Source organism: Eleginops maclovinus, chromosome 5 (assembly GCF_036324505.1).
Source record: "Eleginops maclovinus isolate JMC-PN-2008 ecotype Puerto Natales chromosome 5, JC_Emac_rtc_rv5, whole genome shotgun sequence".
NCBI classification, from domain to species: domain Eukaryota; kingdom Metazoa; phylum Chordata; class Actinopteri; order Perciformes; family Eleginopidae; genus Eleginops; species Eleginops maclovinus.
In genome coordinates, this window is record NC_086353.1 from 7859937 (window position 1) to 7885624 (window position 25688).

Genomic DNA, 25688 nt, shown 5'->3' on the forward strand with positions numbered 1-25688 from the left:
AAACTGATGGCTTAGGATGACTGGCTTGGAAAGGACATTTTTGACACTTCAAATAATGTTCGACATCATAGTTTTGATACAACACAAAGCATTTAACATATATGTGTTGCATTAAATGCCAGGCACATAGGTCAGAAATAATTCCTAGTGCAGCATCATCATATATATTCTCCTTTTTTTGTCTCTTACAGGAAATGTTGCAAACTCCTTTGCCATCGACCCTGTTCTAGGGACCATCAAAGTAGCCAAAGAGCTTGATCGCAACAGCAATAACCAGTTTGAGCTCACCGTTAAGGCATCTGATAATGGGAACCCTCCACTGTCAACAACTACCACTGTTAACATTGCGGTAACAGTTTCTGATAATGCAGCCCCAAGATTCACAGAAAAAGAGTTCTCTGCAGAAGTTAGTGAATCAGTCCATCCAGGAAGTTTTGTGAGCTTGGTAACAGCCGACAGCCAGTCATCTGTTTTCTATCAGATAAAAGGTGGCAACATCAACAACGCATTTGATATAAACCCTAACTCAGGAGTGATTGTGACCCAGAAAGCTTTAGATTATGAGACCACCTCCCAATATAAGCTGATCATACAGGGTACCAACATGGCAGGACTTTCCAGGAATGCAACTCTTCTGATTCACCTCAAGGATGAAAATGACAATGCTCCGAACTTTGTGCAGAAGGAATTCAAAGGATTAATTAGCGAGTCCGCCCCCATCAACAGTGTTGTCCTGACCCATGAAAACACGCCTTTCGTGATTAGGGCTTCTGATGCTGATTGCGACCGCAATGCCATGCTCATCTACCAAATTGTCGAACCTTTCGCACATAACTATTTCGCCATTGACTCAAGCACCGGAGCCGTCAGAATCACAACAGCTTTGGATTATGAACAGAGGAGTGTTTTCCAGTTCACAGTCCAGGTCCATGATCTAGGAATGCCACGCCTATTTGCAGAGACAGCAGCAAATGTAACCATAGAAGTAATTGATATAAATGACTGTCCACCAGTTTTCAGCCAAGAACTGTACGAGACAACTGTCAAAGTGCCAACCTACAAAGGGGTGGAGGTCATTAATGTCAACGCCACAGACTCAGACTCTGGGCCTAACTCTAAACTTCTTTTCTCCATCTCAGAGGGAAATATTGGTGATAAATTTAAGATAGATCCAATCAAAGGCATCATTTCTATTCAGAATGTGACACAGCTCAGGAGCAGGTATGAATTAAAGGTTAGGGTTTCCGATGGTAGATTTGCTGCTGTTGCTACAGTTAAGATAATCGTGAAGGAAAACAAGGAGAGTAAACTGAAGTTCACCAGGGAGTCCTTCAAAGCCTACGTCCAAGAAAATTCTTCCCAGAAGAAAACACTAGCAGCCATCGCTGTTGTTGGGAACCAGTTGAATGAGCCGTTGTTTTACAAAATCTTGAACCCTGACAGCAGATTTGAAATCAGCCGCACATCTGGAGTACTCTCAACCACTGGGATTCCATTTGATCGTGAGGCACAGGACACATTTGAAATAGTTGTTGAGGTCACCAAAGAGGACACATCTGAAGATGGGGCTCACGTTCTAGTCACTGTGACAGTGGAAGATGTAAATGACAACAAACCTATGTTTGTGAACCGACCCTATCACGCCCTGGTCCAGATGGATGCAGAGGAAGGCCAGGTCATTCGTCAAGTCACAGCAGTGGACAAAGACATAGGCCCGAATGCTGTTATCCATTATTATCTGAAGGAACACCAAGAGCACTTTCAAATTACCCCGTCTGGGGAAATCTCCCTCAAAAAGAAATTTGAGAAGGATTTGCTCGACACAGACTTTGTTGTTGTTGTTACGGCAAAGGATAATGGAGAGGTACCACTATCAACAGAAGTAGAAGTGCCAATAACAGTGGTGAACAAAGCAATGCCTGTGTTTGAGAAGCCTTTTTACAGCATTGAAATCCCTGAAAACATTCAATTACACACACCTGTGCTTCATGTACAGGCCAATGATTCTGAAGGCCCTCGTATTGTGTACACCATTTCTGAGGGGGATCCTTTCAAACAGTTCTCTATTGATTTCAACACCGGTGTAATTCATGTAATTGAGCCACTGGACTTTGAAACCCATCCCGCCTATAAGTTAAATGTTAGAGCTACAGATTCTCTGACTGGAGCACACTCTGAAGTGTTTGTTGATATCATACTGGAAGATGTAAATGACAACGCCCCTGTGTTCCTTTCCAAGTCCTACTACGCCAATATTTCAGAGGCCTCTGTCATTGGTACAGCTATATTGCAAGTTGATGCCAAAGATTCTGATACTGGTAGTAACCAAGAAGTATTCTTTCAACTAGTCGAAGAAAAGAGGAGGAGTTCAGATGACTTTACCATTGACCGTGACACAGGAATAATCTCCACAGCTCAGGTTCTCGATCATGAGGAGATCCAACAGCACAAGTTGAGAGTCCGCGTTGTGGACGGCGGAGTTCCAGCCCTATCTGGTGATGTTATTGTAACAATAGATGTTACTGACCTTAATGACAATGCTCCACTATTTACACAGCACACTTACAAAACTTCTATTAGTGAATTGGCCCCACGTGGACATTTTATCACTCAAGTCCAGGCATCCGATGTTGATAGCTCCGACCTAGATAAGTTGGAGTTCTCCATATTATCCGGAAATGATGATCAAAACTTTTCCATGGACAAACACACAGGCGCCATTTTCATTTCCAACCACCGTAGGCCACATATGGAGCCTCTTTACAACCTCAATGTATCAGTATCAGACGGTGTATTCAGAAGCTCAGCCCTGGTCATCGTAACAGTTACTGGAGCCAACCTTCACAACCCCACTTTCTCTCAGTTGGACTATCTGGTAGAGCTGGTTGAAAACTCACCTATTGGTACCTTGGTAGCAGAAGCAAAGGCAACAGATGATGACGAAGGCATTTATGGGCTAATAACATACCAGATTGTCAATGACTTTGCAAAAGACAAGTTCTTTATCAATGAAAATGGAGAGATTTTCACTCTTGAGAGCCTTGATCGTGAGAATACTGTTGAAAAGGTTATTCCTATTTCTCTCACAGCTAAGGATGGGGGTGGGAAAGTGGGCTTTTCTGTAGTCAATGTCATTCTCACAGATGTCAATGACAATGCCCCACAATTCAGGGCAGCTGAGTACAAAGCCACTATTGCATCAGAAGCCCCAAGGGGAACTTCTGTGGTTAAAATAGCTGCTTCAGACATGGATGAGGGAAGCAATGCTGACATTGAGTATTCAATTGAAGCGGATGTTGAAAACGTTGAAGAGAACTTTGAAATTCACTCAACTTCTGGAGTCATCATAACCAAAGAGAGTCTCGTTGGACTTGAAAATGAGCTCTATGCATTCTTTGTGAGGGCAAAGGATACTGGGAATCCATCCAAAGATTCTGTTGTGCAGGTTTACATCAGGATTGTAGCACCAGAGACACCAATTCCTAAATTTGCGGAACCACAATACCGCTACACAATTGCCGAAGACCTTCCCATCGGTACAGAGATCGATGTAATTCAGGCAGTGAGTGAGCAACCACTTGTTTACAGCCTTGTGAAGGGTAACACTCCCGAGAGCAATGAAGATGAGGTATTTGTTGTGGACAGAGACAGTGGGGCTTTAAAGCTTCAGAAAAGCCTAGACCATGAAACCACCAAATGGTATCAACTCACTTTGCTTTCCCAAACCCAACATGAAAACTATGAGATAGTGGCATCTGTAAATGTTAACATCCAGGTGAAAGATCTAAATGACAACAAACCTGTCTTTGAGGCATATCCTTACGAGGCTGTCATTGTGGAAAACCTTCCAAGTGGAGCTCAAGTGATTCAAGTCAAAGCCACTGACCAAGACTCTGGAACCAATGGCCATGTTGTCTACAGCCTGGACTCAAAGCAGAACTCGCAGGAGATCTCCGAGCTGTTTGCTGTAAATAGTGAAACTGGATGGATGACCACTTTAAAAGAGCTAGACCGTGAAAAGATGAACAAATACATAATTGCCGTCCTAGCCACAGATCAAGGCGACAAAGTCCAACACGTTAATGGCACCAAAGTGGAGGTTACAGTTGCTGATGTGAACGACAACCCACCACGCTTCACAGCGGAGATCTACAAAGGCACAGTCAGTGAAGATGACCCTCCTCCCAGTGGAGTGATTGCCATCCTCAGCACCACAGATGATGATTCTGAGGAGATCAATAAACAAGTCAACTACTTCATAACAGGTGAGAGTTTATTATGTTGTGTTTTTTTGTAAGCCCAGAGTTTACTCCCTACTCCTTTGTGTAACAGTTTTCATAAACAGAGCTAAGGGCAGATTATCCATTTATGCCTCTTAATATAATGATAATATCTCATCGTTGAGTCCTATTATCTGTAAGGAGTCAGATTTATCGTCTAATCTGCCGAAGCCCAAGGCAAATATTAAGGTCATCATAATTCAGAATGTATAACTAACTGAATAATGATTTGAAATCGAATGGGAAAAAAACCTCCCTTGCCAATTAGCAAGTGTGAATAACTATGCCAAGCCTGGGTATATCAAGAGGAATCACAACGAGTCATTAGTTTGTGTACAGTTTTCTTTATTTGCTTGTGTATAAAACAGATTTGATTTAGAAGTAAGGATTTACTGCTTTAATGATAAATACTCCAAAGATGATTCCAGTAATAAAGGATGGATTTTTTGTGGAATGTAGTTTTAAATTCAGGACAGACCCCTTTTTGTTAGTCTCTTTATAATGGCTCTGGCTGCTTTCCTGCCTCTGAGTTGGTGATGATTCTGAAGTGGTATATGTCTTTTTAACACCAAACAGGAGGGGACCCACTTGGCCAATTTGGTATCGAACACATTCAGAATGAATGGAAGGTCTCTGTCAGGAAGTCCTTGGACCGTGAAGAGAAGGACAATTATCTCCTCAACATTACTGCCAGTGATGGCATCTTTACTGCCAAAGCCGTTGTTGAGGTCAAGGTGCTGGATGCAAATGACAACAGTCCTGTCTGCGAAAAGGTAAATTCCACTCTTTTCTGGACTTTGTTTGAAAATTCAGCATTTCATTTCCGTTTGTTGGGCCCTTTTGGGTCTTCCTAGTTCTCACTTTTATTTCTCTATCCATCCCTCAGTCACTTTACAGTGAGAGTGTCTCTGAGGACTCCCCTGCTGGCAGGCTCATCTTGCAGGTGTCTGCTACAGATGCTGACATTCGCTCAAACGCTCAAATCTCCTATGAGCTGCAAGGAGTTGGATCTGAGTTGTTTATCATTAATTCTGATACAGGTATGTATCTGTGTGCTAACAAGAATGGATGCAAATGTGTATATTTATGAATAACAGTATTGATTGAGTTAGATCAATTTTAAATTATATTTTTTCTAGGATTCATCCCTTCTTTTTCTCTGAAGGCTTTTTGTTCCACAGTCATTGAGTTAGAACGGTTTCCAGCTATGTTGCAGGTTTTTATGAAATATAAGGATGCAATATGTGGGACACTCTTGTTAAAGTGTCTCATTAAAACACTCTTGGCCCTCTGCTTCAAGCAACAAAATCAAAAAGGCAGCTCAACGCAACAGCAGTCTCATATTCTACAGTCTTAAGATTTGAGAATTGTGATCCCTCTGAAAAAAGTCTGTGTATCTGGTGAATCATTATTTGCAATAGTGGAGACAAGTGTGTTTTCTTTGTGCCCACTTATTTTACTTATTCATTTTTGAATCAGCCAAGAACATATCCGTGCGAGGCAGCTGAAAGACCCTTAGTGGCACTAGAATACAGAATTGTGCACTTAAATTGAATTTGTGACTGCTATACTTCTTGCCTGCAAATCATTTCTTCTGGGAGACCCGCTAAATCAGAGATTCCATCTGGCAGCTCGGGAGAAAGAAATAAAAACATTGCCAGTTAATCACCACCAACCTGTTTTTAAAATAAATGCCAAGTTAAAAGCATGCAAGGACACAACAAACTAAGCCAGATTTAAACAGCTATACAACACATCTGCTGCTGCATGGAATCCTTAAGTAACGGCAAAATTCAGCTTCAATATGCTGAGAGACTGACACCAATGCAACAATACCATCCAGCTGTCTTTTGGCAACGCTCAAAATTGAGTTTCCAGCAGCAGTGCTACTGTTATGGAGCGAGGATGTTTGGGTTTTTTTCAGCTCATACAAGCAGGATTATTGCAGATGAGAACCGCCAAGAGGCTGTGGAGTTTTCCAAAGAGGTTGTGGTAATGTTGGCTACCTCGCCTCCCAAGATACTTCCAAGCTGCTCTTAGCTGCCAACTCTGATGGTTTCCTTCATCCCCCTTCATTCCCCCCCACTCTCTCTGCCATTTTCTTGCGCTTCAATTACTTATTTATTCCCCTCTTCCCTCTTTTCGAAGCCATCAGTTGTTTGGACTTGTTTTATTTTGTTAGTAGACAGCATACAAGGGGGCATTGTCCTTTAGAGTACACACAGCCTTGTCTTCTAACACATAAACTCCATCTCATCTTCATTGCCTTCATCTTATGACTGTTTGTAAAATGAAAGGATTTTGATGTTCTTTAAATGGAAAATGAGATCCTTCTACTCCCCAAAGAGTGTATGTCTTCATGTGTTTATTTTGCTCAAAATTGTTCTGTCTCATCTTCAGGGGAGTTGAAGACATTACAGACCCTGGATCGAGAGGAGCAGGTCGAGCACAGGTTCAAAGTGCGGGCGTTGGACGGAGGAGGGCGGTACTGTGAGGCGGACATCCACATCATTGTGGACGATGTCAACGACAACACGCCCCAGTTTTCATCTGAAACCTACACCATCACAGTCTTTGAGAACACAGAGACGGGCACATACGTGGCAAAACTGCTGGCAAACGATATCGACACTGGTGAGTGTATTTGCTTTCACATTGTAAACATGACTTTGTACTCGAGAAACTATCAGTCCATTACCTAAAAAAAGGCATGGTTATCAATTTCCTACCATCACTTTAGCTAAGAACCACCCCCCACATCTCAAGCTGTCTGTTTTCACACAGCTTTGTGCAGCTTACAATGATAACAAGCAGATATAATATTAACATTTGCTGTAATTCTTGGTTCAAGAATATGTATGCATGCATCGACACCCCCCTCAAGTCTGTAAATGCTGAGTATCACTAACTGTCACGCCATACCCCATACCACATGTAGAACAATCCAACAATTTAAAAGGCTTACTGTGCTTACTGTGAGTGCCATGACTGGACAACATTTAATATTAAAGTTATGTTGTAGATACATTTTGAGAGCTGTGTCTCATGCCTTAACATCATGGTAGAATTGCAAAAAGCAAAAGGCACACAAAGACATTACTCATGGTAACAAAAAACATAGGGTTCCACAATTTACACCACTAAAAGTTTTCAGTATCAGTGTGATTATGCCTCTCGGCTAAATGCTGACTCACAATAGATGGGTTATTATCTTTCCTTTATGCAACTGCATTACACTAAATGGCAAGAGGGAGGGATAACAAATGTGGAATTTCATGAATGATCAACCCCCCAAATTAAAAGCTCCATTACACTCTAATGAAATTCCTCTCTCTTCGAGCTGAATTCTCAAAAGGGCTGATGCAATTTTCCATTTGCATGGTGCGAAGCCACAGGGTCTCATATATTTGTCTCCGACGTCTTTACCTTTCAGCAAGCATTGCCAACCGCTGAGCGGCTCACATGTGGGTAAGACTGAGAAGTTAAACATGCAGTCGAACAGTCATTTAAACTCCTGGAGACTTTAACAGGAAACTATTGGACCTGTCTTTCTAAATTAAACCTGTAGTTTAGTGAAGCAAGAACCACACTTACCAGTACTCTGTCAGAGAGTCAACCCCCTCTTTTTCTTTCCCCTTTTCAGTCCCTGAGTTTGTGTGAACTGGCAGCTCGACATACTAGAAGTGGGCCCGCTTAGAGAGAAACTTTAAATGGTGAATGGAAAGTGCCGGGATTAAGACATTTCTCCCCAGAGGCTTTGCTGCCATGGAATTTGCTTCACATTTTCAAATATATAAGGGTACTTGAAGGAGGGTCTTAGAAAAAAAGGTGCTTCCTGCAGTTTAGCCAGGGGCAATAATTATTTACAGTTGCACTGAGTGTAGCAGAGGGGGTTTGATAAGTATTATGTGTGTGTCACACACATCGGGAGTTCTTCTATGTGTCTTTCTAGTATCTTTTGAGCACAACGGGCAAGTCCAAAGCAACATGTAGGAGTTCAAGAAGAATTAGACATTGTACATTGGACCCAGTTAATCCAGGCTTCAGTCCACTTCCTCAGCTGTAAACATCAACATATGAAGCCGAATGTCCGAAGAGAAAAGATGTGCTTAATCTTCTATCGATATTTGACTCTGGTATCTCTGCTAGCGCTCATTCTTGGCACTGGCTGCTGTGTGCTGCTGTCTCAATAATCCACCTGCCTATTTGGCTCAAAGATGTTTGTTACTTACCCACATTACTGCTCCTCAGTGCAGCCTGCTGTTCCAATCTCATCTTTGCTGAATAGTTATGAACCAGACAGAAAACAGATCCAGACTGGTGGCCTTGATCTGTGATAAACTTGAGTGCCTCTCTTTGCACTGCACACTGCCTTACTGTTGTGTCTTTTCTGAATTTCATTTGTCTTGTTGCTCGATTGTGGAGGAATGTATTAATTTTCTTTATCCACATTGTGCTTCACAAGATTCATACATGTTCTTAACAATCTTGCCCCAATACTGTAGAGAAAGATGTTTTGAAGTGCCTCAAAAGGAGTTCTGTCAGTGTAAGATCAGTGTTTAGCTAGCATGTTTGGTCTAAGCTGTAAAACGGAGACATCGTCTTTGAAATAGGACTGCGACAGAACAATTTAGCAACGAACATAATTGTTTTCTCTTTAAACTTTTAGAAATGCCAGGAAAATGTTATCCCTGTTTTATTCACCACTTAATCTCAAAGTTATTCAGTTTTACATGTATGACAAAGAAGGAGCTGATTCATTATCCATCCATCCATCCACTCATCATCCCAACTTTCATATTAAACATCCCAGTCTTGAGATTATAGCGAGCATATTAGGGGACATAGCCAATTGAAATTCAGCACAATCACTTAACCACCATTAAGTAGTTGTCCCAAGGGTGATCAGACCAGATAAAAGTGATGGGAAACCATATAAGCAGGGCTCTGGTGGTAGTCTCCAGCACGATAATGAGATCCACGGAGGACAGGGGCACTTACCTGATAAATGGGAATATAATAGCGTATTCCAAATGGGGTCCACCTGCAGAAATGCATTATGATTATTATTGTGATCCGTCTCTGTCTTGTTGCTCGGAGCGTCTTGCTAGTGGGAGGACATGAGTTATGAGGATGGCATGAATTAGACGTTTACAGCTCCTGTTTATCAGAGGCTGTGTGAAAGATGGATGCGTCGGAATGAGAATAAAGGGAGACGGTTTTAATCATTCAAGAATCAATACATCAATATAAGAATCAATAAGCTTGTTACGCCCTGCACTTACGAGAGTATTTCAGTTGATGTGGCTATTCATCTTTTTCTGTGAAGATAACATTTTACTCAGCAGTATAATCGCTGAGATGGGCGGACAGGGACAGGCTGTTAACTGAGAGGTATCACAGGAACAGGGAGGATTGTCAAAGTCCCAAAAATAAAAATCATGCTGCAAAAAAAACTTAATTCTCCTTTTTTTTAAATTCCATCTCAGGTCTTAACAGCAACATCCTTTACTCATTGGTCGATTCCGCTGAAGGATCTTTCTCAGTTGACGAGCACACCGGTGTAATGAGCCTTGAGCGCCCCCTGGACCGGGAGGTGCAGTCGACATACGAGCTGAAGGCCCGAGCCAGTGACCAGGGCTCCCCACGTCTGTCCTCGCTGTGCCAGGTGGTGATCTCTGTCCTGGACATCAACGACAACCCGCCAGTGTTTGAGCACCGTGAATACATGGCTACCCTGTCTGAAGATGTGACGGTGGGCACACAGGTGCTCAGAGTGCAGGCAGCAAGCCGGGACACGGATGCTAACGGAGAGATATCTTACAGCATCATCAGCGGAAACGAGTATGGCATGTTCAGCGTGGACCCACGCACTGGTATGTGGTCGAAGGAAACAGATGGCTTTTCTTTTCCATATTCTCCTAGCTCAGCTTTTACTGTGCTCCCCGGGTGTGGCCTCATACTGATATTGACGATAACTGTTATGATGGAGGAAATATTGATATGATGGCAACCATAGAAATTAATAATATCGGGTAAAAAATCCATGGCCTCTTGAATCATTTCTGTCCTTCAGTTCTTGCTTTGTGCCGTCCCCTAACAGCAGTTTCTATAGTTTTGTTTACGGACTCTCTTTCTTGAATTTTGAGTGTATTTCACTCACCAACAAGAGACAGAACACACAAATAAATTAAATAAAATAAGAATTGACCTAATAGTATTATTATAAGTATTATTTTTTAATTCTAATTTTCCTCAACATTCAATCCTATGAATTATTTTGGCTGTGATAATTGTGCCGTGAAAATCTGATATCGTCACAACCCTGCTATGCCCTTAGCTCTCTGTCTATCGGGTGTGTAAAAAAAGTATTATTATTTCCAATCCAGTTATATTTCATATTAAATTATAAAAAAAGAAACAAAGGATTCTTTCTGTTTTCTAGCTGCAAGCAGTAATGCAAGTAAGAGCAGCTGAGCAATGCATGACTCTTGAATTTCAAATGAAAGTCACTTACTGAAATACAAAGAAGCTCATTGTTTGTCATGAAATCCATTTCATTTTTTCGTATCAAAGATATTTTAGTTATTCAACATTTTGGTATTGAAGTTTGAATTCTTGCGAAAGGACATCCTCCCTGCCTACCGCTCTGACTTTCTGCCGTCTTTTTGTCCTCAGGTGATGTCTTTGTGATTGAGCCGCTGGACTTTGAGGTCTCCCATGAATACTACATCACCGTAGAGGCTACAGATGGTGGCTCACCGCCGCTCAGCGACATGGCCACTGTGAACATCAACCTGACGGATGTGAATGACAACAAACCCGTCTTCAGCCAGGAGATCTACACAGCTGTCGTGAGCGAGGACGCCGAGCTGGGGAAGACTGTGATGGCGGTGAGAATAAACATCCCATCTTTAGGGACGTCTTTAAATACAATAGTTGGTTGCTGTGGAGCAGCATCTCATAATGACTATAAAGCTGCATAAAGGGAGAAAGACATTTTTCTTCATTGTCTCTTTTAATTTTCCTCCAGCTCGATGTGTCAGTTTGTTCGTTTACTCGCTCCCAGCCTTCCCGCTCTCTGCCCATTACTCACTGCTTACACTATCACACATCTGCACCTGTGGCAAATCACCATCTGGTGACACAGCTAAATTAGTAACAATGCTCTTCAAGCTCACTGCACCCCTGTTCTCATGGATTATCTGACACACACGCTCAAACTGTTTAATTGAAAGGCATTTGACTCATTAAGCCTCCGTCCTAGATAAGGCATTGTCCTCACCTTTTGCATGTTAAATGTTCTCTCCAGCTATTTCTGTCCAACCCACACCTCCCCTCCTCCCTTCAGAAAAGACCCCTGCTTATGGCCATTTGTCTGTGTGCCTAATGCACCTGAATATAAATGATCCATCTGAAAATTAGATTTTAATACATGCTATTGTCTCATACTTGTAAATCTTCCCTGTCTGCTGATTTCCCCGGGGATCCTTTTCAATATGTGACGCTTGGTGGGTTTTAGGACTGTGTGTGAGTAACGGTGTTTGTTCTGCAGGAAGATGTGCAGGAGAAAGAAAAGGTTGTTAACATCTTTATGGTGTTGTGATAGCCGGGCCGCAACTAATTAATATGAATCTCTTCATCATAATTTATTCAGCTGATTTTATTTTTGATAAACAGATTAGTTGTTTATTAAATATCGAAAAAACAGTCCAGATTCACAGATAATCTGAGTCATTGAAGAAACTGGGACAGGGACATTTTGGCATTTAGCTTGAAAAATTACTCAAAATATTAATTTGATCATTTCAGTTTATCTGCAGTAAAAATAGTGCTTTAAAGTAACTTGATTTTGAAATTCAAATGAGTTTCTGTGAAATTACAGTAAATAGAAACTATGTGGGTTATTTATTAAAAATCCTCCCACAGTCGTCAGATTTTCAGTCAAATATTGTTATCCTGATTAATTTGTGGAATTAAATACTGTATAGGATCATGGTTTTTCACCACCCACTTAAGAATGATAAAAACCACTGACAAAATGACAAGTGTACACTCCCACGAATAGACCAGATGTCTTCTGAATCTGGAGGATCATTTTGTGTCCATGCAGGAACAATAGCCTGAGGCTGATTGAGATTTTTTTTTTTTTACAGTGTCTAACACATGTGTTAACCCAACATTAACAAGTTCAATTACTTGGTAATCCATTTTCCAGAATCGTTGATTGATTGTTGTGTTGATTGATTTAAAGGTGATGGCTGAGGATGTTGACGGGCCTTCTTTCAATCACGTTCGTTACTTCATCGTGGACGGTAACCAAGGCAGCCCCTTCACCATCGATCCGGTCAGAGGAGAGCTTAAAGTCGCTCGCCAGCTGGACAGAGAGCGAGTAAGAGAAACAACAGATACAATGCTGACTGTACACATAGTTTAATCCACTGTGGGGCTAATTGCACTCTATGCAGAATCCAATCAGAGTCATGTCAGGCCTAATAGGGAAGCTTGTTTACTGATCTCGCTGCATTATTACTTACAAAAGCAGCCTTGCCTATGTATGGTAATTTCCTCCCTGTGTTTCTCAGACCTCAGGGTACACTCTGATGGTGGTTGCCTCAGACAACGGGGCGAACCCTCTCTCCAGCAGTGCCATGATCAACATAGACATCTCGGACGTCAACGACAACCCACCGCTTTTCTCCCAGGCCAACTTTAGCCTCATCATCCAGGTGAGGGGGGGGGGAGAGGTCAGTGAAGATGGCTGATTAAAGGTGTAGTGGATGAGAAGGAGGTAGATGGAAAGGAAGAAAGAGAGGAGGAGGAGGAGCAGTGGAGGATTGCAGTGGACACAGAGAAAGGGATTAACGGGGGAATAATGGGAGCTGGTGCGACTTGAATGTCAAGAAGCAAGTTGGGGCAAGAACAGAGGTAAGAGTGAGAGAGAGAGAGAGAGAGAGAGAGAAGGGAGGAGGGTGAGGGAATCAAAAGACAGAGGATGCATCTTAAGTATGAGAATTCAGGGAATAAATGGGAAAGGCTGTGAGGCAGGAGTGATGAAGAGTGGGAATTTGCAAGATACTGAGCTGAAAATGGACGGTTCATCGGAGAAAAGTGAAAGTGTGTTGAAATGAATAGAAATTAAGGTAGATTGGTATTACGGTTCAGGACAAAAATCATAATTCCAAAGATAGATGATTTATTTTCAATCTTCCTGTCTGTTTAGAAAAACAAAAAAGCAATTTACTGTGAGGAGGCGTCGCACACAGCACGAGTACTTACTGATGAAACATTGTTTTGCCTGTCAAAGAATCCTGACCGGCTTTATTTGACTTATTATGGATCCTTGATCTAAGTAAAGCACACTTTCACTCCTAAAAGAACAAATAGGAAGAGTTGTTTGAGAATAAAAATGAGTTTCAGGACTTATAAAACCAGGGACAGATCTGAAGACCATTCAGGGACACAACACTGAAGAGAAAGCCTTCATCTTTTGAAGATAAAGTCAACTGTTACTTGTCTTTGCCCAAACCTTTGAAGCAGCTATTATCAGTGTCTTTATATCAACAATGGATCAAATGATTCTGTGTGGTGGTGAGCAGTCATGTTTAGTTGAATAATGAAAGGGAAGCTTTCCCATTTTTAGCTGTAAAAATGTTCAGTTATTTAATAGACTCTGTTACGTTTTCTCTCATACCGGCAATTTTCTGTGGGTGCATATCTTAAATTTTGCAAAACATTACACTGTCAAACATTATAGAGATGAACAACATCAGATGAGCCATCTCCTCTCTCGACAAACATTACACATGCCTCTCTTGAATCCCACAGGAGAACCGACCAAAAGGCACAAGTGTTCTCCAGCTCACCGTAACCGATCGAGACGCTTCCCACAACGGCCCACCTTTCACCTTCGCCATCGTGGATGGGAATGAGGGCGATGCTTTCCACATCAATCAACAGGGAGCTGTAGTGGCTGTGGGAGCACTGAATAGGAAAAGTAAAGAACACTACCTACTGCAAGCTCAGGTGAGTCACAGCGCAGAGGAGAAACCGCAGTTGAGAGGTTGTATTGATTTAACAAATCTTGTCTTTCTTCTTTTCCCTTTCCTCTGTCATGCTCGTTGATATCTCGTAACATCCCAACACTAGTCAATGTTCCTCTCTCCATCTTTTAAACACATTCTAAATAAAGCGTTTAACCTTGCAAACAACTGTCTGTAAGAAACTGAAGTGGAATAGGAATAGATCAAAGCTGCTGCATGGGAGTAAATCTCCAAGGAGAATAACAAATCAAAGACAGTTGGCACGTGTTGCTGGGTGTTAATGTGTAACTTTAGCCAAAAAAAAGAGAGAAAGATTGGGCAGATGGGATATGAAATGTAAGTGTGATGTCTTGTTACACGAGATGCACACTCAGGTTTGAGTCACGGTTTTGTTTTTTTAGCTCCGAAATGATGACCATCCGTGTGAGAGTGTGTTTGATGAAATGTAGGATCTGTAGATGTTTTAATATGCAGAGCACCTACAGTTTGTGAGCTGGTTTAACTTATCAGTGGAAGAGCTTGATTGCCCTCTGCTGTTGGAAAAAGAAAGCAGATCAAAACTTACAGTGGACATTATTGTCTTCTCAATTCCATATCCAGGTGTCAGACAGTGGCAAGCCTCAGCTCTTTTCCACCGCCTTCATCAGTGTGCGAATAATCGAGGAGAGCGTCTACCCTCCTGCCATCCTCCCGCTGGACATCTTTGTCATCACCGCCGGCGATGAATACCCCGGAGGTGTCCTGGGCAAGATCCACGCCACCGACCAAGACATCTACGACACCCTAACCTACAGCCTCGCCCCTTCCTCCTCCTCATCGGATGACAGCGGAGCCCTGTTTTCAGTGTCAGCCTCTGACGGAAAAGTGATCGCCCTGCGACCCCTCGATGTGGGCCACTACCCTCTCAACGTGACAGTGACCGACGGGCGCTTCACCACAGCGGCTGACGTCACCGTGCACGTCAGGCAAGCAACACGTCAGGCTCTGGACAACTCTATTGCAGTGCGCTTTGCTAATATCGCCCCCGAGGAATTCATTGGGGACTACTGGCGCAACTTCCAGCGGGCTCTGAGGAACATCGCTGGAGTCCGGAGGAGTGAAGTGCAGCTGGTGAGCCTGCAGCCTTCAGAGCAGGGAGACCTGGATGTGCTGTTGGCTCTAGAGAGATCCGGCAGCCCCTACCAATCTCAGGAGGTGAGAACGGCTATGCTAATATTGGATGTTTTCTCGATGATCATTATACAGGTACAAAATACGGCTGGGAAATATATTGCACAATACCATATTATAAGACTTTAGATTTTGGATATCGAAACATTTTAAGTCTTGTCTTTTCCTGTTTTAAAGAATGCATTACAGTAAATTGATGTAATTTTCTAAATATACCATTATTTTGCTTTCTTTTTTGCAGATTCCCACATTATTTAGACATTTCTGCTGATCTTCCAGTATTGTTTGATAGTTATTTGGTTATAAATACACCAATATCTGATTATCTTTATATTAACCAAGCCTAGTACCAAATTCTTCTATTAATCATTATCGAGTATTCAGTTTTAAAAATGTCAGCAAAAATAAACCAAAAGCCCAATGCGATGTCTTTAAATCCCTAAAGATGTTCCGTTTTAAAGACTTTAAAAAAAGAAACGCTGATTATTAATGTGTCCTCAGGTTGTCTTCCGTAAGCTGAACTCGTCTGCAGCTGTGATCGAGGAGATGACGGGCGTTCGCATCGTGCGGGTGGTGCAGAAGCTGTGCGCGGGCGTGGACTGCCCGTTAAGCTTCTGCGACGAGGTCATCTCCCTGGACAAGAGCGTCATGTCTACATACAGCACGGCTCGCCTGAGCTTCGTCACCCCGAGACACCTGAGGACCGCCACCTGCCAGTGTGAAGGTAGACTCATCAGCCACACACATATTTACACATTTACTGTCTGTTAGAAACTCCTGATCTGAGTGGAAGTATGTTGTCATTTAGGTGGCAGATGTCCCGTGTTGAACAACCTGTGTGAGAACAGCCCCTGTCCTGAGGGAATGGAATGTGTGGCAGATCCTAAAGAAGCTGTGTACAGTTGTGTGTGTCCAGAGGGCATAAAGGGCAAATGCTCCGGTAAGACCACCCACCTTTTAATCTGTGTTTCCAGATATCTCTATCTCTTACCTGTCTCTAGCCGTATCTGCTTGTAGTGATGATGTGAAAACTTCAAGCCTGTCCCACACCTTCTTGATTCATGTCTCTTACTTTCTGTCAGATGGCCACTCACTGACGTTCAGCGGCAGCGGCTATGTGAAGTACCTTCTGATGGAGAATGAGAACAAGGAGCTGATGAAACTGTCTCTGAGGATCCGGACCTTCTCCACCCATGCTACTGTCATGTATGCCAAAGGAACAGACTACAGCATCCTCGAGGTGTGTGTGTGTGTGTGTGTGTGTGTGTGTGTGTGTGTGTGTGTGTGTGTGTGTGTGTGTGTGTGTGTGTGTGTGTGTGTGTGTGTGTGTGTGTGTGTGTGTGTGTGTGTGTGTGTGTGTGTGTGTGTGTGTGTGTGTGTGTGTGTGTGTGTGTGTGTATTTGCCCTGCCTTAGTGCTCAGACGTGCATTTATTCCTTCAGCGTCTTCAAAACTGATAACCTCCCTTATCATAATTAAGTCTAGACTGACTGTCCCTCTGAAATTCTTAGCTTCTCTCCATTTTACCGCACAGCATTTCCATATCAGAAGGGCTTAATAAACACAAACTGACCCGCCCTCCCATGAGACCACCCAGCCATGTGTACAATTCAACTTTTCTGAAGGGTTCAAATAGCCATTTTAAACCCCCGTTGGTGGGTTGTAAAACGCTCCTCACACACAGGAGCTACTTTAGTTCTGGGAGGGAAACAGAAAGCTGTTTTCCACACATTCCTTCGAGTCTGTCTCTTATAGCAGTCTGCATGCCAGACTTTAGACTAAAAACCTGGCTGGCTATGAGACAGTTATTGTTTATGAGATGGCCATGTGAGGCTTAAAATAACCTTTAACTGTTGCTTGTTTTATTCAGAGACAAAGTTAAAGTGTTTTATAACGATGCCTTTCTGCACAGCTTGTAGACATTGGGTTGCTCTTTATCAAGATTGTGTTTTAATGAATTATTGATGCACACTGTTTTTTTCTGATAGGGAGTGATTTATGACAGTGTCACATTTTGATTTATAACAGTGCCTTCATAATTTAATTAGGATTTCACTGCCCAATGCTAATCTTGTGTTGATCAAAACGAGAAACAAAGAACAAAACTTATAAAACTAGAAGCTATCACATGTCTTATGTATGCTAGATGTTCATCATTTTCTAACTTCTGTATTTCTGACTCTGATAGATCGTGAACGGCCGTCTGCAGTACAAGTTCGACTGTGGCAGCGGCCCCGGCCTGGTGTCTGTGCATAGTGCTCAGGTTAACGACGGGGAGTGGCACACTCTCACTCTGGAGGTGGATGGTAACTACGCCAAGCTGGTGCTGGACCGGGTGCACGCCGCCTCAGGCACAGCACCGGGCACCCTGCGCACCCTCAACCTCGACAACAACATTTACTTCGGCGGGCACGTTCGCCAGCTGGCATCGGCTCGCCACGGACGCAGCCTGCCGGTCACCAATGGGCTCCGCGGCTGCATGGAGGCCATCAGCCTGAATGGTCAGGAGCTGCCTCTGAACACCAAAGCTCAGCGGGCCCACGCCGTGCTGGAGGACATTGTGGATGTGAGCCCAGGCTGTGCACTCGCACCTGCTGAGAGTTGTTCCAGCAACCCCTGCAGCAACGGAGGGAGCTGCACCTCACAGCTTAATGGAGGTACACCATGTCCTGCTCAGTTCATTGCACTCACATTCTCAACGGGGTGGCTTTAGTTAAATTTAAAGTTTGAATTTTATCTGAACATTATCTCTGTGAGATTAAGAGGAGTTTTAATTGTTCACAAAGATGCTTATCTGATCATATAACAAACAGAGCTTCCTCTCTGCTGCCTGAGAACAGGTATGGCAGCTGGGGAGTTGAAGGCAGGCTATTAGAGAGGCATCTTCTATCATAGTTTTGTACGATCCCTCCCTGTTATCTGATGCGTCTGGTTGCAGTGTTAATTTGCAGTAAGTGCCGTTAGCTGTTAATGAAACCTCAACAGTAAAAAAGCTTGCCAGTGATTCAAGGGGCATCATCCCTTACTGTCCCTACGAGGTTTTTTTTGCAACATCTGCAGCTCAGTTTGAAAAGGAAGAACAAACTCTAAACAGTGTGGTAAGCACAGCATTGCATCGTAATTAATGTCAATTATGCAGAGTAAACCATTAATATAAAAACAAGTACAATTTGTGTCCCCTCAAACAGGCGTTGTGACTAATTACAGGAGTTTTAAAATGTTATGGAATTCACTCGTCTTTTATTTTTATTCCACAGGCTACTTCTGCAAGTGTCCTGCCTCTTTCATGGGCACCCACTGTGAGATTGGCATCAGCCCGTGTGCCTCCAACCCCTGCCTTTACGGAGGCACGTGTGTACCTCGAGCAGGCGACTTCTACTGCCAGTGCAGAGGACAGTACTCAGGACAAAGGTACAGCCATCTTTTTGGTCTCATTTTAAATCAAGAAGTATATATTTTTCCACAAGGATGCAGCATTTTGTGCTAGATTGGTGGATATGATTTTGCATTTAGGCCTGGGTGATGATGATCACGTGATGAAGCCTATACTTCAAACACATCATGTTCTTCTCACATTTGGAATCATTGAGTAAATCCTGCATTTCAAGTAATTGACCCAGAGATATTATAAATGGTGTCTTATCCATTATCCTTCAGAAAAATAAAATGTAGGTTGTCATTTCAGAAATGGACTCTTCCTATATTCTGTAGGTTTCTTATGTGAGCTTGTTTTGTATTCAGGTGCCAGTTGGGGCCGTACTGCAGAGATAACCCCTGTAAGAACAGCGGGAAGTGTATCGACAGCCTGGATGGTCCAGTGTGTGAATGTGAAGTCGGTTTCCAGGGAGACAGGTACGTACATTTTGAGTTCAACCCCATGAACTGATCTCACTAATTTATTCATATCTTCGGCTAGACAGGTCTCATCTCCTGTATCAGCAGTTTGTAACATACAGCGCTTAACTCTGATGTGTTCTTTAGGTGCCTGAGCGACGTTGATGAGTGCATCAAGAACCCCTGCTCCAACGGCGCCCAGTGCCAGAACACTTACGGCTCGTACAAATGCAACTGCTCGCTGGGTTTCAATGGACACATGTGCGAACTCCGCACCGAGGTCCAAAATGAATTTGTCTCCACTTCCTGGAACATCGGTCTGGAGGAGGTGATCGGCATCGTGGTCTTTGTGTCCAGCATCTTCATCCTGGTCCTCCTCTTCATCATCATCCGCAAGAAGGCCTGTCGCAGAAGGTCCAAGCATAATGACGACAACAAACATCTCGCCAGTCCCAACATGCCTCACTCCTTCCTGCAGAGGCCGTACTTCGACGTTAAACTCAACAAGAACATCTACTCAGACATCCCACCGCAAGTCCCCGTGAGGCCCATCTCCTACACTCCCAGCATTCCAAGCGACTCGAGAAACAACCTGGACAGGAATTCATTCGAGGGATCGGCCATCCCAGAGCACCCGGAGTTCAGCACATTCAACCCGGACACTGTGCACGGACACCGAAAGACTGTGGCTGTGTGCAGTGTGGCCCCCAACCTTCCCCCTCCACCGCCCTCCAACTCCGTTTCAGACAGCGACTCCATCCAGAAGCCAAACTGGGACTATGACTATGATGGTGAGTGCTCAATGTTCCTAAAAGTAACCTGTAAAGGATGATGGCATTTTTGTACTTACTAGAGGAGAAATAGAAGCAAGGCTCAATTCAAACACTTCAGGTAAAATCATTTTCAGATAATTGCTAGTCTAACTTTGTCTCCATTTTCTTTATATTTGTACCAAATGATGTGGGTTTTGCCAGGAAACTTTCAAAACCTGATTCAAATTCAGTAAGTCCAAAATGTATTTGAAAACAAATACAGGTTTTACAAGTGATCATTAATGATGCATTATAACTAACACTTCATAAAATATACATTTCATTATATTTTATGTTGTTTTGCGTATATTTGGCCATATTGCAATACAAATTGAGACCAGAAAAACTATACTTGAGACTGAAAAACCCATATAAAATGAAAAAAGCAACACCCCCTCAACAGTTGTATTTTCTATTTCTGCACATCTATAGACCAATGGATTTCAACCATGTTTAGCCCTACAAAGGACATTTTTATATCTCTTCCATGTGTTTCCATGCACTTTATTCAGGCTGTGCTTCATTTCCAGCTAAAGTGGTGGACTTGGACCCATGCCTGAGTAAGAAGCTGCAGAGGACAGTGCCTGTCACCCCTACAACACCCGGGGCAGCATGTCTGAGGTCCAGTCCCTCAGCTCCTTCCAGTCAGAGTCCTGCGATGATAACGGTATGGTGCCACTCAGCTCATTAAATCTATCTCTCTTGGTCATCTGAGGAAAACTAACCAGGTAGCATAGTATAAAAACTGCATATTTTATAACATAATGAGATGATATTTTGCACTTGTGATGACTTTTATTGCCTTTGTCTGATCAGCCTGCAGGGTTCTGCAACAGCTACCTTTGTCTTTGTAGAGCCTTGATGATTTTCCTGCTAACTCTGTTTCTCTGCATGCTCACAATGGACGCCCCAAATGGCTCTGGGGTCACATGTTGTTCTCTCTTTCTTTTTTGCTGCGGGGCTTCAGCTCCCATATGGATCAAATCAGTCCACAGATCCAGAACAAGGTTTTAAGTAGGGGGGGTCCAGCCTGTAAGTCCTCAATCACTGCCGGTACAGACGGAAGCAATCACAATATCTTGTGCTGTGTAATTCTCCCGGGATTACGTGTTTATATACATATTTTATAGAAAGAAACAATTCTGACCCTTTTCTAATCCGCCCGCTCTCAGTTTACCTGTGTTCAAAAGGAGTTTGATGACTTACTCAGAAACCTGCTTGAAAATCACTCATGAAGTCATTCTTCGAGATGAATCTACATTTGTTATTTTTTATTATTTAAATGCATGCCTTTTTTTTTGTCTCTCTTTTTTTTCTGTTTTGTTTTAGCTACAAAATGATCTCTAACGCAAACATCCAGGAACATATCACAAGGGTATACAAGTTCTGTTCTCCTGTTATTTTTTCATCACATCTACCTTATTACCCTGTCATTACCGGGATATCACAGTAGGGATGTTGCTGCCCATAAGTCATCAAAACCTTTGAAAATGCAAATGAATCCCAAATTGATTTAGAAATTGAATATTTCCTAAACAAGCCAGTTCTGTTTTTCATTTCCCTCAGTTTGTTTTTTCTAAACACACACTGGCTCTTCTCGGTGTTAGGGTTGGAAATGTGCTCATATCTCCGGGGAATTTCACTGATTCTTCCATCTGTACTGTGAATGGCACCCCGTAGCATCTCAGTATGTTGTTGTTGTGTTATCTTTCACAAACAAAACCAGACCCTCGCCCATACTGTGTCGCCTTCCACCATTGTCTTGTGCTTAGCCATCAACCCCCCTCCCCCGTGCATTCAGAGTCAACACGGATAAGAGGGGGAAAAAAAGGCTGTCCAGCAGGGACAGCAGTGTTTGTGGGAAGTGTTGCTCGTGTTGGCATCCCACCATGCACTTCATTTGTATGTGTTTATTTTAAATTATAAAATCATTTGTACTTATGCCTGATCTCTCCCACCCACTCCCCTTTCTCCTGCTTCTCACAAGCCTCCCTAGTGACGGTAATCCACCTTGTCAACTGTGCTGTTGACACGGTGGAAGGAGAAGGTACTCTTTTATTGCTTCCACCTCCCTGTAGTTTTCTCCTTGGTGTTGGGATGTGAAGTGCAGGTTAAAGAGCTGCCATTATCTTACACTGAAAGACCTCAGCTGCTAATTAAAAAGATATGCAAATGCTGAATTAAACAGGCACAGAAGTTTTGCCTTCAAGTCTAAGTATAGATCTTTGCCAACCTTTGATTACACAACTCAAGAAGTCTGTTTAAGAAAATGGCAGACCTGTTGTCATCATCATCATCATCATCATCATCATCATCATCATCATCATCATCATCATCATCATCATCATCATCATCATCATGTCTCTCAGTGTTTCATTGCCCTCATTTCATTCGTGTTCTTAGCCCATTGTTCTTTCTTCTCAGGTTTTAATGTTCTTTTTTCTCTTTCTCCTCCTCCTTGCCTCATATAAAGAGTCTTTTTTGGCTCATGATCTCAAGAACCCAAGAGGTGACTTTTTACATCTTTGTTTGCCTGATGTTCACTGGTGTTCCCCCGATCCCCTCGTCTAACTCTTAACCACTAACCCCGAAGCTTAGTGAGGAAAGGGTTAACCTGCTCTGTGAGGCCGAGCTTGTGAGAGTGCTTTCTGCTTCGGTCCTCTTAAGGTGTTAATGTCTGCCTCTGTAAGAGCTTCAAAATCATTCCCATGCATGGCTTTGATGCTGGGACTACATTGGAGAAAAATGTTAATCCGAGCTTTATATGATTAAACATTTTGCTCAGTAACTCACTGGAAATTTAACTGACTAGATGGGCGTGGCTTGTGTTTGCTTGTCTTTGTAAGTACTTATAATGGTTTATCACAGCCTTTGCAGTAACTATTTTACACATTAGTTGTATGTGAACGTGGTTAAGTTATAATCAGTCCCAGTAAATATTATCTTTCTGGTGAAGTGAAGAAAAACATTTCCGCTTTAAGTCTTCAATAATTTGACATATTTCCATGTTATGGGAAAAGTAATATAACTAGTAGTATCTCCATTGAAAGGTTATTTATCAGACACTTTACAGAAAGATGAGAGAGGGAGATTTTGTTATAAAAGTACTTGGAACAAATGTTTTGTTTACACATCTTGTTGGCATTCAACAAGATGTAATGGAACAAATATCAGGGAGACAATAATAGTGTCAGTGTGCTTTGAGTCTGTGAACGTGTCTGCGGTATGTTAAAATGCTCCCAAAGTGTGAAGTTAAGTGTTTATTAATGAACAGCTCATTGTGTTGGTGTGACGTATCGTGTAAATGTTGCATGGTGTGGGTTTTAACATTAACATAATGTCCTATGGTAATTGTGCTGTTTGAGAGCTTCAGTACAGAATACTAATAATTGTGTTTGGGCTTTTCCTTATCCAATAGGATATCACTGGGACACATCTGATTGGATGCCAAGTGTCCAACTTCCTGGAATCCAGGAGTTTCCACAGTATGAGGTTGTGGAATCCCCCGCCCCTCTGTACAGCGACCCGAGTGCCATCGACACCGACTACTATCCCGGCGGCTTCGACATTGAGAGCGACTTCCCTCCGCCGCCCGAGGACTTCAATGCTAACGACGACCTGCCGCCGCCGCCTTTGCCAGAGTACAGCGACACGCTGAGGTCCATGGGAAGAGAGTTAGACCCGACCGGTCCGGGCAGCCCAGCCGGGGTCCGTCAGCGCCCGGCCCTGCCCCAGCTGTACAGCCTTAACCAGTACCTGCCACAGCACGCCTACCCAAACGACGGGGGCGACAGCGAGGGCCAAGGGGCTACTTCCACCTCAGGCAACACCACCCCGGCTTCCACCATGGGCAACAGCGGCTACAGAGGGGGTTACCCTTTGGGTTGTAGTCGGGACTTTGACTCGTCAGCTCTGGACAACATGTCCCTGTCCCTGTACACGTCCACAGCCTCCTGCTCTGACATGTCGGCGTGCTGCGAGGAGTCCGAGGCGATGATAAGCGACTACGAGAGCGGCGATGAGGGCCACTTTGAGCGGCTGTCCATCCCGGCGCTCGACTCCCAGCAGCACACTGAAGTCTGACACTGGATCCAAACAAAAGTGCCTGAACCCACAGCTACACCTTATGTTAACTCCTTACTCACCAAACATGCACAGTATGTGTTCACAGAAAACGCAACATGCACACAAACATACATTCAAACACACAATGAATTGAGTCTACACACAGGGGTTGTTGAGACTGGTTGTGATGCCAATCGGCTGAGAAGATCTCTTGAAGCTATCGGAGAGACTGTGTAGCATCTTAGCTTCTGCTCAGTCCAACTCAGTGCCATGCTTAATGTAATTTCCATCATGCAGGAAGTGGATTGTCTGAAGGGTCAGGATAAGCATCATGATAAAAAAAAAAAAAAGAATAATTCTCAACAATATCTCTGTTTCTAAACATACAACCAGCAAAATGTTTTTATACAAGTGCTCATTTTCAATGTAAATTTAAATGTACAGTTTTGATTTCAAAGTTTACTAGGTTTTGTAGATATTCTATGCTTTTATTTTCAACAAAAAAGAGTTAAATGGTGTGACATTATCAGCCTTACTGTGCTTACATTCACAAAAAAGGAAAAGTAAAAAAAATAGTGAGAAGAAAAGAGCGTGGCTTTTCCGAACACCGTGTACTCGTAAATCTTATTGTCTCCTGCTCATTTCAAAAAGGGTCTTCAATGAACGACTGCATATTCTTGTTGTTTTTTAATTTTGTTTGTTTGTAAATTTTGACTTTGGAACCTCTTTATTTTTCCACCAAGAAAATGGGACCCAATATATTTATAGTGCAGAGTTATCCATGGACACGTGACTTTTTCAGGTGTCTATGTGTGTGTGAGCAATGCTATGGTCTTGTTAAGGTTTTTATTGAATACTGCCACGAGCTCACGCTTTCCTACTGGCAATAAATTATTCCTAAAAAATATTGCGGCTGTCAGTGTGCAATTATTTCACTACCGTTGTTCTGAATAGTAACAAGTTGTAATGTTGGGCAGTAAAATTGCTGTAGCTAGTATTGTTGGTACAAAAAGTAATAGATATATCTTTTGAGGCCTTTAAATGTCTCTTACTTTTAGTTTTTGAGAATGGTGTGTTATCGACGCAACAATAGTCAGCTATTTCAGAAAGTCATTGGACTAATCAGTAATGAAAGTCATATTTAATTGCAAAATAAGAGCAAAAAAGTCTGATAAATAACATATTTGATACCTCTGAATGCACCGTAATCCTGTCAGATAGTGTGCAGTGAGATGATTTAAATAATGTAAATGCTTCAGTACACGAAGGGAAACTATCCAATGGAGATAAACTCATGAAATGTCCAGGCAAGCGTACAGTCTGGCAGCTCTGTGTCATCTCCTTCCTCCGATTCCGCACTGCACCCTTGTATCAATAAACCATGGTTGTCTCACACGAGGTCGACAAACTAACATGACCCTGATACCTCCGGGCCTGCTCCACCACTACAGTCTGAGCTCTGTGATGTCTCACTGCTGTGCTCTC

The 25688-nt window shown here is 42.8% G+C and overlaps 1 protein-coding gene across 1 annotated transcript in view; it reads left to right on the top strand.

The window, feature by feature from the left end:
- The window catches only part of fat1a (FAT atypical cadherin 1a), a 67426-nt gene extending 42316 nt beyond the window's left edge, over positions 1-25110 (top strand). Inside the window, 20 exon segments of the mRNA XM_063883733.1 lie at positions 192-4265; positions 4857-5053; positions 5167-5320; positions 6681-6914; positions 9770-10156; positions 10959-11173; positions 12535-12672; positions 12866-13009; positions 14109-14306; positions 14924-15517; positions 15995-16217; positions 16302-16433; positions 16576-16733; positions 17681-18149; positions 18750-18903; positions 19234-19344; positions 19474-20117; positions 20669-20704; positions 20707-20805; positions 23557-25110. Coding sequence (XP_063739803.1) covers positions 192-4265; positions 4857-5053; positions 5167-5320; positions 6681-6914; positions 9770-10156; positions 10959-11173; positions 12535-12672; positions 12866-13009; positions 14109-14306; positions 14924-15517; positions 15995-16217; positions 16302-16433; positions 16576-16733; positions 17681-18149; positions 18750-18903; positions 19234-19344; positions 19474-20117; positions 20669-20704; positions 20707-20805; positions 23557-24221 — 9026 coding nt within the window. The 3' untranslated portion in view covers positions 24222-25110.
- The last annotated feature ends 578 nt before the right edge of the window (positions 25111-25688 follow it).